The sequence below is a fragment of the Natrix helvetica genome (assembly GCF_964273705.1).
Source record: "Natrix helvetica genome assembly, chromosome: 2".
Lineage (NCBI taxonomy): Eukaryota > Metazoa > Chordata > Lepidosauria > Squamata > Natricidae > Natrix > Natrix helvetica.
This window is the reverse complement of record NC_138552.1, coordinates 196,375,462-196,394,899: the sequence shown is the minus strand read 5'-3', so window position 1 is coordinate 196,394,899 and position 19,438 is coordinate 196,375,462. Positions and strand designations below refer to the sequence as shown.

Sequence of the window (19,438 nt, the reverse complement as noted above, 5' to 3'; positions counted from 1 at the left end):
TGCTTTTGCTGCCACAGCCATTACCGCTTTTCAGCTTGCCACAATAATAGGGGAGAGGGAGAGCCACCTTTGGAATGCCAGTTCCAGAGGACAATAAGAAATCATCCTGTGGGAACCAAGGTCATCTAACCAGATGTGCAATGAAGACCTGGACAGTTTCCATAGCAATACCTGGCAGTCTAATTGGACAATGTGACTTACACTAATAAGGGGAGGGAAATTCTATTCTTTAATTATGTGAAAACCACAGGAATTAATTAGAGTTGCTTTTGCTTTCAATTTGTGTCAATATGATGTATTCAATAAAATTTTGCATTGAGAGATCAGAATGTCTCAACAGTCCTTGCTTGGTTGGGTTCATCAGTTGGAACCTTGAAACCTTAACCAGGTAATACCAGTACCCATAGAATGTTTTTGTAGCTTGCACAGAATTAATCTTTTAAACTGCTTTTTTCTAGCATCTAGAAAATCCGAGACCATCTGGACCATTCTTTGAGACTCTATTGGTCATTCACAATATAAAAAAAGATGTTGAGTGTCTAGAAAGAGTACAGAGAAGAGCAATGAAGATAAGTAGGCTAGATGAGTAAGCTGGAGGCTAAAACATATGAAGAATGATTGCAGGAATTAGGTATGTCTAGTTTAATGAAAATAAGGACTAGGGGCGATCATGATAGCAGTGTTCCAATATCTAAGGGGCTGCCCCAAAGAAGAGAGGCTCTACCTATTCTCTAAAGGACCAGAAAGTAGAAGAAGAAGCAATAGATGGAAACAATAGAGAAGCAACCTAGAACTAAAGAGAAATTTCTTGTCAGTTAGAACAATTAATCAGTGAAATGCTCCAACACTAGAGTTTTAAAGAAGAGGTTGGATAACCATTTGCCTGAAATGGTATTGGGTTTCCTGCCTGAGCAGGGGTTAGACTAGAAGATCTCCAAGGTCCCTGCCAACTTTGTTATTCTGTTATTCTATTTTGCTCTTCTTTGAGTACTTGCTCATGTGAGATCAGCGTTCAATAAGAACAGTAAAAGAACAATACAAAATTTATGAAACATGAAAACATTTTAAAAGTCCTAAACTCAAACAATGGTCTGCTAAAAGCATTAGAAAGCCTTAAGATTAACCAGACGATTTTCTTCAGATGGCAAGGAGGGAAAAACAGCAAAGTTTGTAGCTACCAGGATGTCTCCACCTCCTCCTAATTGCTATGTATTTCCTACCCATGAATGCTATGACAAGTAAATCTAATTGAGGTTAAATGTCTCCTAGCTTTCTTCTGTTTTAAATGGCAAAAAAAAACCTCTAGCAACACACTGTTTCTTCATTTTTATTCTTAATAAAGGCTTAAACAGTAGTTTTATAAGGCAGAAAGAAAAACACTTGGCTGAATCTCTTACTATGTGATGGGTATAATCAGGAAAGATATGACATTAGCAGCTATTTTTTAAATTGAATTGAAATATAGATTTAAAATGATTTAAGACCACTAGGCTGAAAAACTAAACTGTCACAGAAGCAAAAGTTTCACAGTTGTTCTTTTTATGTTTGATTGATTACATATTAAAATGACATTCTTTGTCAGCAACTTGCAGTGGATTATAGTGCTGTTTTTTAAAAAAATAAACAGTTGAAACAGCAAAATGCTTTAAAAAAAAACCGCCAACACTGACAGGGCAAGCTAGTAGAATATAAAATGAAAGCAAACCCCACTTCACCAGTACTGAATTTGTTACCTAGTTTGGACAGTCTGCAAGAAAACAACCAACCTCAGAGACCACCAAGGATCCCTAGTTAAAAATATCTGACACTAGCTGGATACCTGTGCTCCGCTATGAAACTATGTGATCAGGCTGGATAAATCGACTCTTATAGCTTGAAAATTAATGAGTAGTTACAATAGGCCTCTCCTCTCTCCTTCTCTCCCTCAGTCTTGGCCCACAGAGGCCTCTCCTATCTTATTCCCTTTCCTCCCTCAGTCTTAACTCCTTAGCATCAGAGCATTTTTCAGGTGGGGAGGGGGAGTAGAATGTCTAAACTCCTAGCCCACAGGCTAGATGAGTCACATACTGGCCACACCCAAGCCCAAGTGGCAATTGGAACAGAGATCTTTTCAGGAGGGGAGGGGAGGAGTAGAACTCCTTAGCATCAGAGCATGTTAATAATAATATAAAAAACACTAATGATCTAATGATCATTTCGAAAAATCCTTTCTTAGCGAGCACCTAGAAGCCAGAGGGAACCTACGCCTACCTATGCCAAATTTCAATTTTGTAGGCTTTACGGTTCTGGAGATTTCATGATGCTGCATGAGTAGTATTTCGCTTTTATATATATAGATATGTTGATATAGACTATGTTGGTATCACCCCAGTTCAGAATGGCAAATAACAGTTCGACTCTGAATATTTCTCCTTCCTCACCCACCTCAGAGATTTCTTAAGATACATTACTCTTTATAAATCTATGTCGGGTCCTGAGGGAAAGAAGATGTGTAAGAATTACCTGTTGAAAACAAAATGTGGCAAGCTGTCTAAATAAGAAAAATGTGGCCTAGTTGCTTTTAAGAAGAGTTTTCCTCAACATATCCTGGCCAATGTAAAAAATTTCCCTACATCATTTTCTCGTGAGCAATTGAATTGTGACCATAACAGAGGCCAAATAATAGCAATATCAGTCGCATTTAGACTTATATATCACTTCATAGTGCTTTTAGAGACTTCTCTAAGCAGTTTACAGAGTTAGCATATTGCCCCCAACAATCAGGATCCTTATTTTGTCCACCTCGAAAGGATGGAAAGCTGAGTCAAGTTTGAGCCGGTGAGATTTGAACTGCAAATACTGCAGTACTGCAGTACTGCACTCTAACTACTGCGCCACTTCAGCTCTAATGCCCATTTGCCATTACTTTTGAGTAGGTATTAAGATGCCTCTTCTTTCTTTATACTTTAATGTCATATACAAATATTGTGTGAATAAATTGAAAGTTGTTTTATACCCTTCATAAACACTGTAGGATGGGCTATACAATGTATAGTTAGAATGGACAAGCCATAATTGGTTGATTTGCATGTATCTTAACTTAATCTTGTGCCCAGAAGTGATGAAATTCCATTGTTAGTGGCTTTTTTTTTTTACTTCTGAGATATTTTAAGATCTTCCCAAACCTATAATCATGATTTTCCTTTTTTTGACTTCTTGCTTATAACTTGAAGCTTACCAAACCTGGTAAATGAATCAAGCATTAAAAAAAAACGCTGAAGAACCCCATATTTCATCTTTACTTTCTACATAAAACCATTGTCTTATCAGTGTCAGCTATATAGTCCTGGGAAACTAGAACATAATTTAAACAGGAAGTATATATATTTGGTCCATCCCTTATCTATCAGGGCAAAGTCACACTTCAGAGCCATTTTAAATTTAAGCCAAGTTTCAAACTGGAAATTTCTCACATTTGGATTTTAAAAAAATCCTATCTAAAGTTTCACTTTCTGAAGCTGGCTTTTAACAAATGATTTATTTTTACAAGTTTTTGTGCACGGTGATTGAAATGTAGTGGTTGTTTTCCAAGCCAAACAAATAAATAAATAAATAAGTCAGGGTGAATGAGAACCTGCTCTATTAGGATACAGTCAAATATTTTTCAAGTATCTGTCTTTTTCTTTTGTTAGTGCACATTACTATAATTACATTATGGAGGAATAAGTTGTTAGCAATGAATCCTTGCATAAATACCTAGCCGTATCTTCTGCCAGCTACTTGTAACTGACTGATTGACAATTGACTGCTTGACTCAATGACCATAACTGAGAAGAATTCAATTGGACATCTTGGTTTTTCAGGATTCTCTCATTCTCCCAGATTGAGAAGATGCACACTGAGGATTGTTGCAAACAGTCTTGTTAGAGCAGCCTTTGGCACTGCCACTAATGAAGAATTCAGTAGCATCTTTTTTACCTCAGTACATCTTCCAGAAATTCTAATAAGATAGCACTACTGGAAAATTAATTTCAATAAGAATAGTCTAATTACTACAGCCATCTGGTATACCAGGATAGCTTAAACAAAGCAAATGTTTTCATCTCTTTCAAATCACTTTAGGAGCACAAAATCTCTCTTTTTCAACATGGTGAGTTGGAATGGTTGCCTCTCAACTGATGAAGAAAATGTGAATTTTGCCCGACAGGATGGACTGAATAGGATTCATGATGAAGAAGATGAAGGGGTAGACCTTTCTTTGGAGCTTGGTGCACAGGTGCAAGATCAAAACTGTGAATCCCAAGTGCATACACAAAATGCTCAAAGTACACTGATCACTACTTGGGAAGCTGGTTGGAATGTTACTAATGCTATTCAGGTAATTGGTGCTTGATAATCAGTTATGTTCATCTCTTCATCCTTTTCTAAACTGTTTTCATTTTGTTGCCTTTTGAACATTTCCAATTTTCCATTCAAATGACAAAACAATAGATAAAACAAAATAAAAAGGAAGGAAATGCTGATTAAATTGTGGTTCTAGGGCTTTTATAGACTATATTGTTTTACATGTATCCTGTCTCTTTTTTTTCCCTCCAAGTCTTTACTCCTTTATTTTTTCTCTCCAATTTAAAAAAAAATAATAGTTTATAAGTACTTTGGGATAGGATTATCTTATCTTTGTTTTTCTTACTCAGTTATGTTTTATATATATAGTGATATTTCTGCCTAAGCAACCATAATTATAATGAGCTAGAAGCTAACATAGTCATATTTAGCCAAAACCCATATGAAATCATTTTGACATAAATTAATCAAAACTGACTTAATTTCGGTAGGTCTACTTAAGTATGATTTATATCTAGAATCACCCCAAGGAGGTTAATGATTTGCAAATTCATTGATGGATGGAGGCTAAATTCCAATCAAAATTTTATTGATCTCTACTACAGCTACATGCATTAAATGTTGGTCCACATTATTTGGATTGCTTTCATTAATGGGATTCAGACTGAAGTACAACCAATTTTTTTTGGCTTGACTAGTTTCACTACAACAATTGTAGCAGCACTGAATTAAGAACTGCGTCAAAAAACATACCTGTTTTTAATAAATATGCACAGTTGTCTACCTTATTTAATTGTGTTAGAAACAAAATAAGTATGTATATGTAATATTGCCACAGCAATTGTAGATGTCTGAAAGATGACAAACATTAGGTTCTGCATATAGCCATGATCTGTCTTCATCAGGTCAATGATTCAAACTGCCTCACCATGGGAAACATCCAAAAGTGACACTCTCCATTTTGACAAAAGGTTTTAGCCTTTTAACCAAATAGCCTTAAATAGTGGCTTTGCCATTGGGCTTCTGTACATGCTTTGCTATCCAGCAAGTAAAGCAACTGTTCTGTTAACAAGAAGCAGGGACCACTTCACTTCATACTCTCAATCTCCAACCGAGTGAAGTATTGTGTAGAACTTAAATATGGTTAGCTAGGGTATTTATAAGAGAGTTTGAATGAAAAAGTAAATATAAAAATATTTTGGTACTTCTTTGCACCAATCTATTTTCTGCCCTTAAAGGCAAAGGCTAACTTTCAAATTTTGGTATTTCACTAAAGATAAGGGAGAAAATTGTTTTTTTTTAATAATTTATTTATCGCAATGCTATTTCTTCCACCCAATCTAAAGATTCTATTTAATTTAAAGAATGCCCCAGGGGGAGGGGTGCTATTCTTTTGTTTGCAGAAATGTCTAATTATATTTTTAAAAAACTGCTTTATATAGATTTGACCTAGCATGCAGGAAGCTTTTCATCAATAGCTTGAAATACAGTTTCAATCTGTCAGAATGTAGTGATAAGCAAAAAACAGTTAAAAGTAATTACATAAACATTGCCAGAAGATTTTAGATACCTTGTTTTGTCTAATGTCTTTGGAAATATAATATGGTAGCAGATGTTAATTAAAATACAGTTTTAAATATCAGGTGTTTTCATTGTTTTGGTAATAAAATACTAATATGCCAATAATAATCAATGGTGTCAATAAGTAGTAAATAGCCAATCAATTAAAATAGCAATGTCAGACGAACATATGCTGGAATTCTATGTACATTTACTTGACGTAGCTTTCTCATGATTCAGTAAAACCCCTTTGTAAGTAAACATTCAATTATGAATGATTAAAATTCAAAGGACATTTCAGAGAATCATTTTAGAGAGATTTCATAATGCCTATCTGAAGTCTGAAATAAGTTAGTCCTACATTTGCTGTGCACAACAGCAAGGCAGATTTTTCAGATGACTTGATTGGAGAATTTATTTCCCCTTGATGCTTTCCCTTAAGCCACAAAAAACTATAAAAGTTTACAACTGATTCCTAATATGCTTATATTATTGTGAAATATTTGTTCTGTTACTCCTGCTGTTCTCTTCTTATTTCATCCAAATATTTCATGATGCTGTTGTTCTATAGTTTATATGAGTTTATATTTCTCAATGTTTTTATTTGAGATGCCCTACATTCAGTCATCACTGGGTACATCTCAGGGAAAGATATGACAGTGGAAATTCAAGACTACAGGGTGCCTTCGGATTCTATCATGCTACAAATAATTTCTTTAGAAGGGCAATAGGTCTCAATTTTGTACTGAGTTTAGAAAACAATTTGTTTTCTGACTGGAAAAAAGTCAGTTCCAAATTGTATCAATCACAATACATCCTAATCACAATGGTTTTAAATGGGAGGATCTTTCGATCTATTTTAGATTTGTGAACCATGTTTGAGTAAATCAGTACTAACTCAGAACTAGTAGATGCATCTTTGAAGATATTTTTCTTTGTTGGTGTTATCCAAAACGTAAACTGAGAAATGATAATAAGCATAAGACTCATAGAGTCTTAGAAACATAGTTGCAAAGGACTATTTAGGCCATCAAATTTAAACTCTTAATCTGCGTAGGAATCCAAATTAAAGCATCTCCAACTTTACAGCTATATCCAAATAGCTGTCAAATAGCTAATTCTTTTTGAACACATCCAACAATTGGAAGCCACTATTTCTCTAGATACCACTATCAAAATGCTTTTTCTGTTGTGTTTCCACAACCCCCAACCATAGAACTATTGATTCTCTACCTGTATTCTAAGGCCATTTGTGTCCTTCATTCTAGAATCAACAGATATTGGCTTTCTTCTGTATTACATCTGTTTAGATATTTGAAGAGTGCTTTCATAAATTTACCTTGTCCTTGTCTTTTAAGATTATACATATCCCATTCCTTCAATCTCTCTTTACAGGAACTGGGCTGTAGCCTACTTTTGTGGAGTTCTTCCAGTTTGCCTGAATCCTTTTGAAAGGATGGTGCCTAAACTGGATGTACTATTTGAGATGGAGTGTCTGACCAATGCAGTATAAAAAATAACTTGTGACTTAAGGAGAGCAGTACAACTGTGATGGGATGTAGTTTGGAGTCCCAGGAAACAATGATTGCTTCCCAGAGGGAAGAGAGACATGGAGCTTGGAACATCAGACAGGCAGGAAGAGGGCTAATATGTCCCGATCTAGCAATTCACAGAGTATATCTATAAGTAAGCAGTTGAGTTAGTTCCGAGTACAGTAGGTTTGTTGTTGTTGTTGTTGTTGTTGTTGTTGTTCATCTACAGGCAGAATCTTGCCAGAGTATAGTAAGATTCCAAACTACATTCCACTGCAGGACCCCAACATTGTGTATATGGGATACCTATCTACCTACGTGTTAACATTAGTTTGAATTCTGTTGCCTTTTATTGTAATAGATTTCAGCATTTCCTTGGTTTTTATTTATGGAATCCTGCTATTTCCTTTAAAAGCAATGATAAGATGGGGGTGATAAAAATAGAAAAACCCATATGAAATAATAATGAATTGGAACTTGGAGGGAAAAGGTCTTTGCAGACCTTAGAGGAATGATTAAAGCAATCAGGCTGCTCTTTACCAGTGGAAAGTGAGTGTTATAAATGAGAACGACACTGTTGTTTTGCCCTACCCTGAGGAAAGGGCAACAATCTTTTGCATGGCAATTAAGAGTTAGTAGTTCCAAGTTCTGTTTGAAGTCATGCAAGATAGCTAGCATAAAACCATCAAACGAGAAAAATGCTATGCTCTAAGTTGTTTGGGAAATAAGAATGGGGAAAACTCAGTCACTTCAAGGTCCATAAGAAACAGAAACGCATTCCCGTCATATTCTGTATTGAGTCTCGAACTTTATATCTACATGTCCCAACATTTCTTTGATGTTAATTGTTGCCTCCTGGATTTTAGCTCTAACTTGTTTCCAAAGCATTTTACTGTAACATTTAAAGTAATGTTGAACTATTTAAGGCATTAATCAACACCAGAGCAATGGGATAAATTAAAACAAATTAACCACTTGATTGAAGATCAACTTTAAAAATAATGGAATTCTCCAAAGCCTAATGGAAACTGCCCAGCAAAGAGACTTTGCTTCAATTCCAGAGGGTAACTCCTGAAAGACATCTCATTTTTAACTAGATGGAGGTGATTCACATTAAGGAGAATCAAATAATCCTCCTATTTATGAGTTTAGAATATCTCAACCCTCTTGTTAAAATGAATCAAGATTCCCAGATTCCCCACTCCACCTCTTATATCCGGAACTTTTATTCATACTCATGCTAACCTTTCTGTTGTGCATCAGCCTTTCTGATTTATTACAACTATTATGATTATTTCTGCTCCCAAATTTTGCTGGGAAAAGCAAGGATGGTAGCAACAATACCCCCACCTCATTTTCTTGTGCCCTTTACATTATATTAGGTATCCTATCGTCTCTTTACCATATTCTTTCTTTCTCATCTGCCTGTCTATAATATTGACATGTGTAACTCCCTGTATTTTTTAAAGTGTCATCTCAAAATAATATCCCTCATTTGTTAGAACTCAATTTTTTTCAAATAGAATTCACTAAATTACAATTGTAAGGTGCAGTTTTTATTTAAGAGGGAAGGAACTTTTCTAGTAGATTTTGCATATTTTACATCCAGAAAAGAGAAACAGTTGAAAATACCATAAGCAAAGTTTACTAGGTGAGAAACAATAAGGAAAAAAGCAGACACTCACTACATTAGCAGATTTAATTATTGTTTATTATAAAGCTCCTTTGGAACAATTTTACTAACCCAACGAGCAGAAGGATCTATGAGTGCTAAACTAGGCCTAATGGTTTAAATTTTATTTTTTTAAGTCAGTAGGTACATTCTATACAAGGCACCTTGAAAATTGTTCCATGATACTCATCACATAAATTTAAGGATTAGCTCCTTCATCCCCTTCATATTCTATTCTTTCCAACTCAACAGAGTGTTGGAGAAAAATCCTGTAAAGGAGCACAGGAGTCTGCTATCAGCAGGTTTAGTTTCCAAAACCGACTATAACAAAACCAAATTTGTGATGGCAGGAGGAACCAGCAAAAGCAAAGCTTAACTCAAAAGTGCTTTGGATGCAATCAAAGGCTGCAAGAAGAACACTGCAGAAAGCAAAATCCCCAATGTATCCATAAAGATAAAGGTTTTCCCTGTCCAGTTCTGTTCATCCCTAGGGTGAACTGCTTATCTCAATTTCTTAGCTGAGGAGGCCTAGCGTTGTCTGAGGGCATTTCCATGGTCATATGGCCAGCATGACTATATGCTGAGGCACATGGAATGCTGTTACCTTCCCACTGAAATGGTACCTATTTATCTGCTCACATTTGCATACTTTCAAACTGCTAGCTAGGCAGAGCTGGGACAGAAACAGGAGCTTTTCTCACAAAGCATTTGGGTCTCAAACCTGAGTTTTCCTTAAGCTCACTATCCTTAAATTCTGAGCCAGGGGTCCCCAACCTCCCTTCCTCCCTTCCTTCCTCCCTTCTATCTTTCTTTCCTTTCTTCCTCCCTCCCTCCTTGCTTCCTTCCTGTACAGATTTTACAGATTCTGTAAAAATGCTGATCCTTCTTCTGTCCTTACTGCCAAACGTTTATTGAAACCTTAGTACAACATGTAAAGTTTAAATCCAACAAATTAAATTATTAGTGCAATGACACACTAACCCTAATTTCTTGACCATGAGTTATGTAATGAACATCTGGCTTCACACAACATGCTAAGCCATACACATTGGTTTACAAAACTCAGTGGCTAAAAGGTTCTTGATGCTCTCTGAGCTTCATTGTTTTCTTGCAGATGTTCCATTACCCAAATTAGTTGGTTATTTTGCAGATGTTTCATTACACAAGCTAGATAACATCATCAGTGGCAGCACTGTTCTACCACTGATGATTTTACTTAATTTGGGCAAAGAAATATCTGCAAGAAAACAACCAAGCTCAGGGGAACACAAAGGATCCCTCATTTCAATCCTGGGCTAGAAATATTCTTCTTTATTGGCTCAGTGCTAAACCAAATGAAAATAGGTATATATTCAACTTCATGGCTTATTTTGACTTGGCTGAGCAGCTTTTATGTGAATGCAATTTTTGTTGTTGTTGGTAAAAAGCATAAAGTGCAAATGCAATGTTTGAACTAACCGATGATCTGACTGCTTTTTACTTTTGTCAAAATTAATATATTTCAGCAAGTATAAAATGAACTAGATCCTTTTCTAAGTCTCTCATTTCTGTTGGTTCTTGCCTTTTATGTCAGCAGTTCTGTGGATTGCATTTCTTATATATGCTCGTGTGAGGGAATAAAAAACCCTACCTATTTCATGCTTTTTCAAGTCACCTTTCCATGAAAGACATAATGATAAGGTTCTCACTTGTCACGTAGGGCCTGCCAGCAAACCTTTTAAGATGGTAAGAGGAAAGGCTGTACTATATTCTACTGAAATATCTGAAATCCTGTTACCTGAGATGGATGCTGTAATTTTTAAAGCTTCCATTTCTTTCCACTTTATCTTTTGTGTAAGTAAATTGCTTTAATAAACTGCCTTAAAAGAAGGGGGGGAACTAAAGCAACGCTTTAAGGAAAACAAATAAAAAAAGCCGTAAACACCAGTTCTCGATGATTGACAGCCTAAGGCTAAAATTTTGCATAGCCGAAACTTTTTCTTTTCTTCAAGAAAATCCATTTTTGCTAAGATGTTAGTAAAAAGAAAAGTTAAGCCAAACAAGAATAACCCTGGTGTTTTCAAGGGGAGCTTCCAAGAAAGGTCTGATGACTTTAGGGTAGAAATCTATATGCATAAGCTGTACATAAATGTCCTTTCTTTCGCCGTGTATCTATGTTTTAATCTATCATGCATCGCTAAGTGCATAAAGCTGGCAATGGCGTGCATTTTCTTGGGGAAAAGTAAAGCATGATACTTCCCTTGCTCAAATGAGCAAACAGAGCTATTCTAGAAAATTGAATGCCCTAAACACCGATTACACAGAGCCATGATGACAGATCACACCCTGTTTCTCAGAGTTAGTGAGCTGTGGAGGATCTTTTCCCTTGGAGATAAATGGGGGGGGGACGACAATCACATATCTTGATATGAGGACAGTTGAAGAGGACCCACAATCTGAACTGATACTGTTTCTTGCTGTTGTTTCATAATACTAAGAGGAAAATATCTTGCTAAGGCTGTTTCATTCATACTCCTTTCATTGTTCAGGAGAAAAATTAAGCAAATGCCATCCTTAGTTAACGCACTGGCTAGTTTCAGGATATATATTTGTATTTATTAGTTTGTCAAACATGTACAAGATAGCAGGTATAAATATAAACATGGACATGAAGGAAAGAAATAAATACAAATAAATGGGGACAGTAAGACAGGGACAGTACGCACGCTGGTGCCCTTAAGCACTCCCACTTTATGGACCTCTTAGGAATGGGATGAGGCCCATTGTTGACATTTAAGGTTGAAGGTGTGAGGGTTAGAGGATGTAACAACAGAGTCAGGTAGTCAGGTAATAAGTCACATTGCTTAATTGTGGCTTGTTGAAAAAGTCATGGTCGCCTGGGTTTAAATTGCAGGATGCCATAATCCATGGTTCAGAAATGGTAACGGCTGTCTTCACACAGTGCCCTAAATAAAAACTAAGTAAATCATATGAGGCTGGGCAGAAAGGGTGAAGCTTCTCATATGTTTGCTCAAACTAATAGGCCTTAAAGCATCATCATGCTGTCAGTTTTAACCAGAATCCTGTTTATATCCTTTACCAAAGATAAAATTAGCATGTATGTGGATTTTATTGATAGATATACTACAACTGAAATCTGTCAGGAGAAACATGCGCAAGAAATCTTCATTGTTTGGGTTTTTAAAATCTGAATATGTGCATTATAAACATGAATAGTTAGATGTTAACAGTTAGTACAGGGTCAAATTTTAAAGCCCATTCCTCTTTCCCAAATGTTCCTTGCAACATCTTTTTCCTATTTCCAGATATAGGATAGGAAAGTATATACAAAATGTGTATATTAGGAGAAATATACCTAAATATCCGGACTAGGTCTTACATCATTAAATATATGTAAACAACTTGATATATTTACATGACAATAGGAAAATATGTCAATTATCTGACCAGAATATTAATTGTGCATCACCATCAAACATTTATTATTAAGATGGCAGAAGATGTCTTTTGTATGTTTATCATGTCAGTAGTTCTGTATGTGGAATTCATGCTGCATCAATAATGTACACTAAGCCTGCTGAATTTTAAATTACCAAACCGCTGACAGGGCTGGCCTTGTTTAGACATTCAGCTGACATCCAATATGTTCATGGATTAAGCTGGAAAAAGAGCAGCCTGCACGTACTGGTCTTGGTCCATTCTCTCTTGAGCCCTGGATGCACTCAGCTACATTATGAAAAGGAGGTTGTATTTGAGAGTTATTGAATACAGCTCTTCACACAATATGGAACTCTATTTTGCTATGGTTCTGGATTATTTGAAGATACGTGCTGACATCATAGCCAATTTCAATACATTACCTTCTCCTCCTCCTCCTATGTAGAACTTCACTGAACAACTCTAATTTTTACCTATTCGGAAGCACTCATTTAAATTCTTGAATGGATTTCAAGTGTTTGGGAAAAACCATCCTTAAGGAAACATCAGGTGTTACGTTGGAGGCAGAAATGTGACAGGATAACATCTTGATACCATATTCTTTACTTTATTCTCTCTCTCTCTCCTCTCCTTACATATATTACCCCCTTCTCTGTCCTTTGTCTTTTTTAGTTTACAGCCACTGTTCTTCTCCTCCAGGTATTTAAACTGGGTCTCATTTTTTTTAATGTTGAACCAGATGCTAATTTGCCCAGCTCAAGTCATTTCACAGTTTTGGCACCCATCCCAACCTGCAACAGCTGGATGGTGTACAAAAAGACAGAAGATAGAGAATCAAAACAAGAATAGAATAGAAGTCCCAAGGTGTCCACCAGAAGCAATCAGTCCTGGTTCAAAACACCGAGTAATAGTGTTGCTTTAACAACTTTCTGAAATGCCAGAAATGAAAGGCTGTTTGAATCTCTGGAGTCAAGGAATTCCCAAATAAAGGAACTGCAATAGAGAAGGTTTGCCAGCAGATTCCTGCCCTTCCCCACTTCATATGGAAGCCAATGGCAGGCAAGTCTGGACCCAAACCATCATCACTTGACAAAGCAATAATATTTTGGCTGGTCCTTAAGCACAGCTAAAGTTTTAGCTCTACCTTCTGTCATTCAGATTGAACTGAAGGAAGCAGTCCTCTGCATTTCATTGTAAAATATAAGGATGTTTCTTTTTTACATTTAGATTCAGCAGGCATTGAATTAACATGCACAGGTGCCAGAGTTCAAAGCAATCAGATTGCAACTGCTCCCCAAGGCACCTTTCCCCCCCATAGATAAAACAACATTTGACAGTGATATTGTGCTTTCTTAGAAAATATGCCAGCAAAATGCATGCTGCTGTGGAGGGAGGAAACAAGTTGAAAATTAACAGGATGTTCTTAGGCACAAGTTGAAAGGCCGTAGAAACGTCAAGAAGTCTTTCTCACCATTAAAATAAACAAAGAAGGCATCATTAACTTTCATTGTCAGATTTCTAATACAAATGGCTACTGCAAATAGAAATCCTGTACAATCAAGCAGCAACTACATCTTACTATTTTAAAGCTAAGATTTCTTAATAATGGAATATTATGATTCAGGGCCAAAATTGAGTGTTAGGATCTTGGATTCCTAAAAGATTATTCCTTTTTTAAATCTGGGCAGTTGTAATGCTTCAAATGAGACTCCATCTATATGCAAACACAGAGATAATAATTTTTCTAAAAATATACAATAATCTATCTAAAGAGACGTTTATAATCCTTATCATATTTTGTACTAACTTTTTCCACTTAAAATGACTTATAAATTTGACTTCTTATTTTAATGCATTTCTGTTCCAATTACTGTTTCTGTTTAAGCATGTAGCCATAACAAGTTTGGATTGCCCAAAAATATTGCTTCACTGTAATGGCTACATAAAGCAGGGAGGTTAATGTGGGTTAATTTTGCACTTACTGTGTTTGTAAAAGCAGTAGTAAATGCATTGTTACTTAGAATGTTTGTTCCCAGTATTTTGCTAACTAGTTTATTGATGAGAAATGTTAATAAATTTCTGGACTAGGTCCGACTTTGTTAAATGCATGTAAACAACTTGGTAGAGATATACTTACATGACAGCAGAAAACAATATATGTCAACACAATGGCCAAAAAGGCTATTAAGTTGTACAGCACCATCAAACAGATGTTTGGTAAAAAAAAACATAGGGTAGAAGATAGAGAAGATGGCAAGAAAATATATTTTGTGTGCATCTCATATTAGTTCTGTATCTAGAATTAATGCTATATCAATATTGTATACTAAGCCTGCTGGATTTTAAAAAACCAAAACATTAACACTACTTAAAGTGTGATTCCCAGTATTTTACTTTACTAATGCTGTTTAGCAACCATTCTTCCTATCCTGATATAAAGATCCACCATGTTGCTTGGATTTGATATGGTTGAAAGGGAAAATATTTTAGAGAGCCACAACCAGAGTAGCTGCATTTAGGATGTTTAAGTTCAGCACAAAGATTGCTCCAACCAATAAAAGTGAGAGAAATTTAAAGAAGAGAAAAGTGCTGGGTACTCCTCTTACCTCTCAGTTATCACAACATATTTTAACTTTATTAGTTCATACTATGATAACGGAGAACAGATATTCCTCTTCCTTCAGTTACATGCCTTGATTTTCAATTGATTCAGCAAAGTATTTTGAAAATTGTTGAGCAAAGGGAGAGGGTGGGACAGAGATAATATTCTAATGAAAGCAATCTTTTCTACACTTTATCGATTCCCATGGAAGGAAAATAGAAAAAGGGTAAATCTAGCAGAAAAAGTGGGGGGGGGGAGGCAAGGGGATAGTTGGTTCCACAAACTGGAACATTGGTCAGATCAACATCGAGCTTTACCAATTGCTGAAGTGGAACAGAGAGCTATTCCTGAAGTGTTGTATTTTAATTTTAATTCCTAGCAGTGATTCTTTTTCTTTCCTTTCCTTCTGCCCCCATCCCCAAATTCTAGGGACATGTAACCGAAGGAATGGCAGACTGATAAATTGTCACATGACCAGGTTGAAGATTCATTATTGTCCATCACTTAGTCTTAAATCTATATAAACTTATATTAAATTGTAAATATTTGTGGTGTTACCTACAACCCTGAAGTGCTAAAGAGTACAATCTGGCATTATTTGGAGGGTTGAATTCAGTGGCCTCTTGCTCCATATAACTGTTACATGTTTGTAAAACCCTCAAGTCACAAATAAGTGAATTTGCCATAAGCACCGAGCAAACACTGAACACTGTACAGCTTCTCACTAAAATAGTGCTCCCAGATGTGCCAATACAAAGGTAAGGAAGAGTATGAATGAAACACCTCTCACTGTATCATTAAAGTAGCTGCATCATTTGAACAGTTCACGTGGTTGGTAAAAAGCATAAAGTAGGTGTATCAAATTAACCAGTGAAACAACTTGCCTCCAGAAGTTGTGAAGTTTTTAAGAAGAGATTGGACAACCACTTGTCTGAAATGGTATAGGACCATGATGGCGAATGTATGGCATGCGTGCCAGATGTGGCACACAGAGCCCTTTCTGTGGGCAAGTGTCCTGTCACCAGCTGGTCCTCGCCGTCGCCAGAGAGCTGGAAAACGGCATGAAAAGCGGCCAAAAAACCAGGCCATTTCTGCTATTTCAGGCTGTTTTGGGGGCATTTTTCAAGTCGTTTTTGACCCAAAAAACACACTCCAAAAACGGCTCCAAAAACTGGCCTAAGACGGTCCAAAAAGCAGCCTGAAAATGGCCAAAAAACAGGCACGCGTGCGCCAGCCAGCAGGTCTTTGGGTTTCCAGCACTCCGGTGCGTGCACATGCACACCCATTCCAGTTTGGGCACTCGGTGCTGAAAAGGTTCGCCATCGTTGGTATAGGACTTCCTGCCTGAGCAGGGGGTTGGGCTAGAAGACCTCCAAGGTCCCTTCCAACTCTGTTATTCTATTCTATTCTGTTCATATAACAAATGCTTCACAGGGTCCCTATGGTAGATAGATAACATAACTTTATAAAATCTGCCTATGGAACAGGCAATACCTAAATAAAGTAATAACCCTCTCAAAAACACAGCTGACTTAATATTCATTTCTTGGATAGAATATTGCAAGCAAAAATACAAGCAGAGGTGTTGCTCCTTGGGAACACAGGGCCCAGGACCAATCCCTCATGTCTCTACTTTTAAAAAAAGTGATAACAAATAATAGAAGAATAAATGTTCCTCACACTCTGAAGAGCTCGTGCTAACATCTCCCGGTACGAACAGCCATAGTGGAAGTGATAGAAAGTCTGCCCTCCTTCTGGTTATTTTGGCATAATTGTGCTTGGCTGAATTTTTTTTTAAAAAAATACATTCCTGGGGAAATGATGTTACTCTGTATTGCTGCCAAGAAAACCAAATGGACATAATCACCAGGACTCAATCTTGTCTCAAGGGAATCTACTTTTTGTAGACAGTCTATTCTGTGCCATTCTCTAGGAATTTATATTGCATTGCTAAACCGAAAGGATTGTGGGATAAGATGAAGAGAATATAAGCTAAAATCAGGATCTCTGTAGCAGCAATGTTTTTTTCTTAAGTAAGTATAATTAGGAGAAATATCATTTCTCTGCTCAGCATTGAGAGGGGAAGGTAACTTGTTTCTGGGGCTAAGCCAAAAGAAAAAGAGTCTCGTCCCCCCCAGCATAGACCCAGGGGAATGTAGAAATACATGGAAGCATTGAAAAAGAGTATTGCAAAGTTAGAAAAGAAAAGATTCATGAGAAGCTCCTCATGTTTATTTATTAGCATAGCTGCTAAAAGTGTCATTTCCCTATTTGCATACAGCATGTGAAGACAGCTAAAGCTCTTTGATTTTATCATTATTGAACCGCTATTGAACATTAATATGCACCATGATTAAATGGCTGCTTCAGACCCTTTCAGAATTATGACTGTAATCACAACCAGAATTTAATATTTAATAAGAGCTTGTCTCTGCCGTTAACCTCTATATAGCTTCCTAGGCTCTCTATGCTCCTGCCAGCAGTTGTGTTTGGATGTTTGTATATACATTTCTTCTAACTTTGTACGTAGTGAATATATGCATTTTGGGGACAACCATTATTTAGTGTGGCAGACGTTCTGTGCAATTAACCAAAGGTAAGCCATTGTCAGCTGCAAGTCTGAATGGGAGATTTCTAAGCAACATCTTTCTTCAGGGTTTTTTTGTGTGTGTGGTAATTCTTTGTGTTTTTGTCTCTAGGGGATATTTGTTCTAGGCTTGCCATATGCTCTGCTCCACAGTGGATACAGTGGGCTGCTTCTTATTATCCTCGCTGCAATCTTCTGCTGCTACACCAGCAAAATTCTTATCGCTTGCCTCTATGAGGAAAATGAAGATGGGCAGCTTGTGCGAGTGAGAGGCACCTATGAAGACATCGCCAACGCTTGCTGCAAGTGGTTCTTCCCAAAACTCGGGGGCAGACTGGTCAATGTGACCCAGATAACGGAGCTGATCATGACGTGCATTTTGTATTTGGTTATCAGTGGGAATTTGCTGTCCCATAGCTTTCCGGCTTTACCGATGACCGAGAAAACCTGGGCCATTATTGCGTTTATAGGTCTGATGCCCTGTGTGTTTATCAAAACCTTGAAAGTTGTATCCAGGCTCAGTTTGCTCTGCTCCTTTGCCCATTTCATCGCCATGTTTATAGTGATCGCTTACTGTTTGAGCCAAAGGCACCGTTGGTCTTGGGCAAGGCTCAACCTGTCGGTAGAATTTGAAAGTTTTCTGATTGCAATGGGTGTGATCATTTTTAGTTACACTTCGCAAATTTTCCTTCCAACCCTTGAAGAAAGCATGCAAAATCCTGGAGAGTGTAGGTCTATGTTGAACTGGACCCATTTCTTGGCTTGCGTATTCAAGATAATCTTGGCAATAACGGCACTGCTAACATGGGGAGAAGAAACAAAGGAGGTTATTACGGACAACCTTCCTTCCTCCTTACAGACTTCAGTGAACTTATGTCTCTTGGCCAAGGCACTCTTGTCCTACCCATTGCCCTTTTTTACAGTCACACAAATATTGCACGTTTACGTATCACCTAGGGACAAAGACGACTATAAATCACCATGGCTTGCCATACTTTTAAAAAGTGCCCTCCTCCTATTGACTCTCCTGATGGCCATCTTCATACCACACTTTGTCCTTCTTATGGGTCTAACTGGCAGCGTTTCTGGTGCAGCTATGACCTTCCTCCTTCCTTCTTTTTTCCACTTAAAGCTGAAATGGGAAAAGCTGATGCCCTTTGAGAAATGTGCAGACATATCAGTGTTTATCTTGGGTATCTTCTGCACCTTATCTGGCCTCGTGTGCTCAATAAAAAGCTTACTGAGAGCTTTGGGATAAAATGGGGAAAGCAAAGTACTTTAATATCTTGCAACCATGAACATTAGACTTTAAATCAAAACACAGATCGTTCTTGACTTACAGACATAATGGAACACTAAAATTCTTTTTGTTAATTGAGATATGTGTTACGTGAGTTTTGGCCTATTTTATAACCTTTCTTGCCACAGCTGTTAAGTGAATCACTGAAGTTCATAAGTTGGTAACCCTGTTGTTAAGTGAATCTGGTTTCCCCATTGAATTTGCTTGTCAGAAGGGCACAACAGGTGATCACATGACCTTGGGACACAGTAACGGTCATAAATGTGAACCAGGTGCCAAGCATCTGAATTTTGAAACCAATGATTATGGGGAAGCTACAAAGGTTGTCACTGAAAAATGGTAAGTCACTTTTTTTCAGTGCCATTATAATTCTGAGCAGTCGCTTAATGAACTGTTGTAAGTCAAGGACTATCTGTAAAGGATT

At 37.0% G+C, this 19,438-nt stretch overlaps 1 protein-coding gene across 1 annotated transcript; it reads left to right on the top strand.

Annotated features, from left to right (window-relative positions):
* Nucleotides 1–4,126: 4,126 nt before the first annotated feature.
* LOC309387428 (vesicular inhibitory amino acid transporter-like) lies at nt 4,127–18,972 on the top strand (the record flags this gene model as incomplete). The annotated part of the gene is made up of 2 exons (XM_081943905.1): nt 4,127–4,357; nt 17,827–18,972. 2 exons carry the CDS (start codon nt 4,127–4,129, stop codon nt 18,970–18,972), a joined length of 1,377 nt encoding a protein of 458 aa, XP_081800031.1.
* Nucleotides 18,973–19,438: the final 466 nt, after the last annotated feature.